The 3,279-nt window shown below is 34.0% G+C and overlaps 1 protein-coding gene across 2 annotated transcripts in view; it reads left to right on the top strand.

Annotated features, from left to right (window-relative positions):
• MTRR (5-methyltetrahydrofolate-homocysteine methyltransferase reductase) overlaps window positions 1–1,151 on the top strand; it is a 25,400-nt gene extending 24,249 nt beyond the window's left edge. For both annotated transcript variants that reach the window (XM_010142641.1, XM_010142640.1), the window contains exons 15-16: window positions 1–34; window positions 1,007–1,151. In XM_010142641.1, the coding sequence (XP_010140943.1) occupies window positions 1–34; window positions 1,007–1,151 (179 nt within the window). The remainder of the gene's footprint in view (window positions 35–1,006) is intronic.
• Window positions 1,152–3,279: the final 2,128 nt, after the last annotated feature.

Below are 3,279 nucleotides of genomic sequence, written 5' to 3'. Positions count from 1 at the left end.
TGCTGAAAGAGAGAGGTTACTTCTATGTATGTGGGTGAGTAGCGTGGATATGGCTTGTCTCAGAAAGAGAACAGATTTAGCAGAAGTTTGAGCCTTTAGGAAAAATTAGAGCTGTCTGAAAGACAACATGATGCTGAAAGAGTTTCCCAAGAACGCTAGAATTTCAACACTATGTCCCTTTTTCCAGTATAGTCTTGAAAGTCTAGCTTGTCACCACACAGTTTCACTGGTTGCTTTAGTCACTATTTCTTTTTCTCTTTTAGTATTCAATTAAGCTATAGGAGGTCTCAAGTTAATAGATTTCCCTTGAGAAAAATGAGATATTTGAATACTTGTAATGATAAACTGCCCGGATGTGAGGTAGCAGCAGTCTTCTGCTGTGTTCTGGGCTTGGTAGGCCACAATGCTAAAGCTCTGTAATAGATACGTATTTTACAGTGGGAAGTTGTACTTGTGGATGCTAACTTACCTGGAGGTTTGAGATTTTTAGGATTTTTGTTGATAAATGGACAAACTGTTTGAATATAGAGACCAATGTCAATATGTTCTCCTGCAGGCTTAAATGTCAGCTATTTGTATGAAAAATAGCATTATTAGTAAGTGAGGGGTTTAGGGCTTTTCATTTTTACTGGAACCATATGGTGATACATTGAAGAATACTTCAGCAGGTCCAATTCTCCCTAAAAGAAAACAATTACTCTGATAGCTCAACTAAGGTTCTAAGGTTCATTTCTTACAGTTTTCAGCGTGCTGTAATTTATAATGTTTGGTTGAGATAAAACCCTAGTTGCTATCAATTCTTAGCTACATGAAAACTCGTTGACAATCTTGCCATACAGTATACAAGCTGTGTTTTTGTTTGGGTTTTTTTTAATGCCTCTCTCCCAGTATTATCCTGTCTTTGAAATGATTGATAAAAGGAAAAATACACGATTATGCATTTTCCTCTTTTTTTTTTTTTTTTTTTTTTTTTTTTTTTTTTTTTTTTTTTTTTTTTTTTCTCCAGAGATAAGAAGCACATGGCTGATGGTGTAAGTGATGCCATAGTGGACATTTTAAGCAAGGAAATGGAAGCTGACAAGTTGGAAGCAATGAAAATCCTGGCCATGCTTCGAGAAGCAAAACGATATTTGCAGGATGTTTGGAGCTAAATATTTAGCTTTTCCTGTGCCTTTGAAACACAAAATATTTCATACATATGCTTTTAACTAGAAGTTACTATCAAAAGTGCTGTCTGTAGTCACCCAAATCTTAACTTTCTCTATTGACATTTCAAGCTGGAATATGAAACCTTTTAAAGGACAACAAACCAGGCTGCCTTTTGAAGTGTATGGGTTTTTAACGGTGTTACATAAGGGACTGTCTCAGTTCCCTGATTTTCCTGATTTTGAGATTGGTTTAAGATAGAAAGTAAAAACTCCTGCACTTGTCCAAGTATAATTTGTATGAATGTATGCATTTTTTCCTATAATGTATACATAAAGAATCTAAAGAGTAGATATGTTACATGCTGATCTGTGCATCATCAAATACCTTACTGACTTGCCAAGATTTATTTGGATGCTTCCTAGATAATTCCTGAGCTTGCACAATGACAGAAACTGCCAACAGGAATGAATGTTTAGTGTTGCACAGAAAAGAATGCACACTGCAGAATTTCAGCTCTGAAGTATTCTTTAAATACTTAGCTTTTTCATTCCGTCATTACATTATATCTCAAAGTTTTGCTACACTCCGTGCTAGTGCTTATTAGGATTTTGTGCATAAATCTTGAAATTATTTTCATTCCTGTCTCTAAAATGTTTCTGGTTTAATATGTGAGCAAACTCACCAGTTGGTTGAATTTGGTTGCTGGAGAAATACTGCTTTGTAAATACTTTCTCAGGTTGCTCAACTATTTTTATTTTTTTTTTCCTTAAGTTGAAGACATAGTAAAATACGATGTTTTGAAAGCAGTTGCCCTTACATATGACAATCCACTGCAAAAGTCAAGTTGTTGAAAACAAGCTGAGGTATATGGCCTTTCTAAAAAGGGACATGTGAAGTGCAAATAAGTGGAAGGGTAAACGAGTTAAGTCATTTATGAGTCTCCTCAGATCTTTCCTCTCTTTCCCATGTTTTTTTTAACTTCTAAAAGTCCGTGTTGTCGTCTTGGTTCCTTGTCATACTTAGATCTGTAAAAGTAAACCCGAAGCACGAGAGAATGTTTTAGAGAAATTACTGTTTATTTCCTGGGGAGAATTCTCGGTTTATTTTGCCTCATGCATAATCAGAATCACATCACTTATTCCAAGTCATGTAGTTGTCTAGTGATTATTAGTTAATTGGTAGGAAACTAAAGGAAAAAAATTGAAAAAAAAATGATGATCGGTTATAATAAAATCATATCTTTAAAGAAGAAACCTTCTAGTGAAGGTTTTGATGTAACCTGTATAATGATTATTTAAATATCCTTGGAAGGGATCAACTAAAATTTTGTGCCAAAGTTCTTCAGCAGAGCGATTATATCAATCACTGTCAAATAACCTCTACAAATAAAGCTCCATGGGGAGAGCTGGCTTACAGTAATTGCAAACTGCATTTTTTGATCCTTGGCACATTAGAGGGAAAGAAGTGCTTCTTTTTAAACTGCAAGGGAAATTACTAAGATGGTACAAATATCAACATTTTGCATCAGCAAAATGTCACCTTAGCATGTTTTTAAAAATTGTTAATAAAGAAGAGAAGCTACCAGTATTCAATAGTAAAGATAATTCATTAATTACTTTCTGTTAACTGGAGTTTGTTTGGAAGTAGCCCTTATTATATCGTGTGTGTTCTCATATAGGTTATATGATTTTCAGTGCCACTTGCAAGTTCTTGGAGTTTACAGAGAAAATCAGTGTTTTTCTGATAAGTTGCAGCTTTTCCCAGGTCTTTTGTAGTTACTCGTTTTTGTGTAACTTACATATCACAATACAGAAGTTGCGATGACCAGGTAATAGCACAGCATCTTTTGGGAATTATAGTTACAGTGAATTGAGAGATGGATCTACACTGGCAGAATGGTATGAGCGATTGATTTGGATCTGGAAATTGAGCTAGTTGATACAATGGTTTAATATAAGAGCTATAGACTATTTTAATGAATCTTGAGTGTCTGCTCTCCAGTTGAAGAAAATATGTGTAAGTATAAAAAGTTGCTCAGTAATATTAGAGTTTCCTACCATAAAGAAATCAAAATACTTTTATAAAAGTATTTTATTTTAATAATAACCCAAACAAATAAATATTTTATTT

The sequence above is a fragment of the Buceros rhinoceros genome, unplaced genomic scaffold (genome assembly GCF_000710305.1).
Source record: "Buceros rhinoceros silvestris isolate BGI_N320 unplaced genomic scaffold, ASM71030v1 scaffold45598, whole genome shotgun sequence".
NCBI lineage: Eukaryota > Metazoa > Chordata > Aves > Bucerotiformes > Bucerotidae > Buceros > Buceros rhinoceros.
This window is presented reverse-complemented; position numbering and strand designations above follow the sequence as displayed.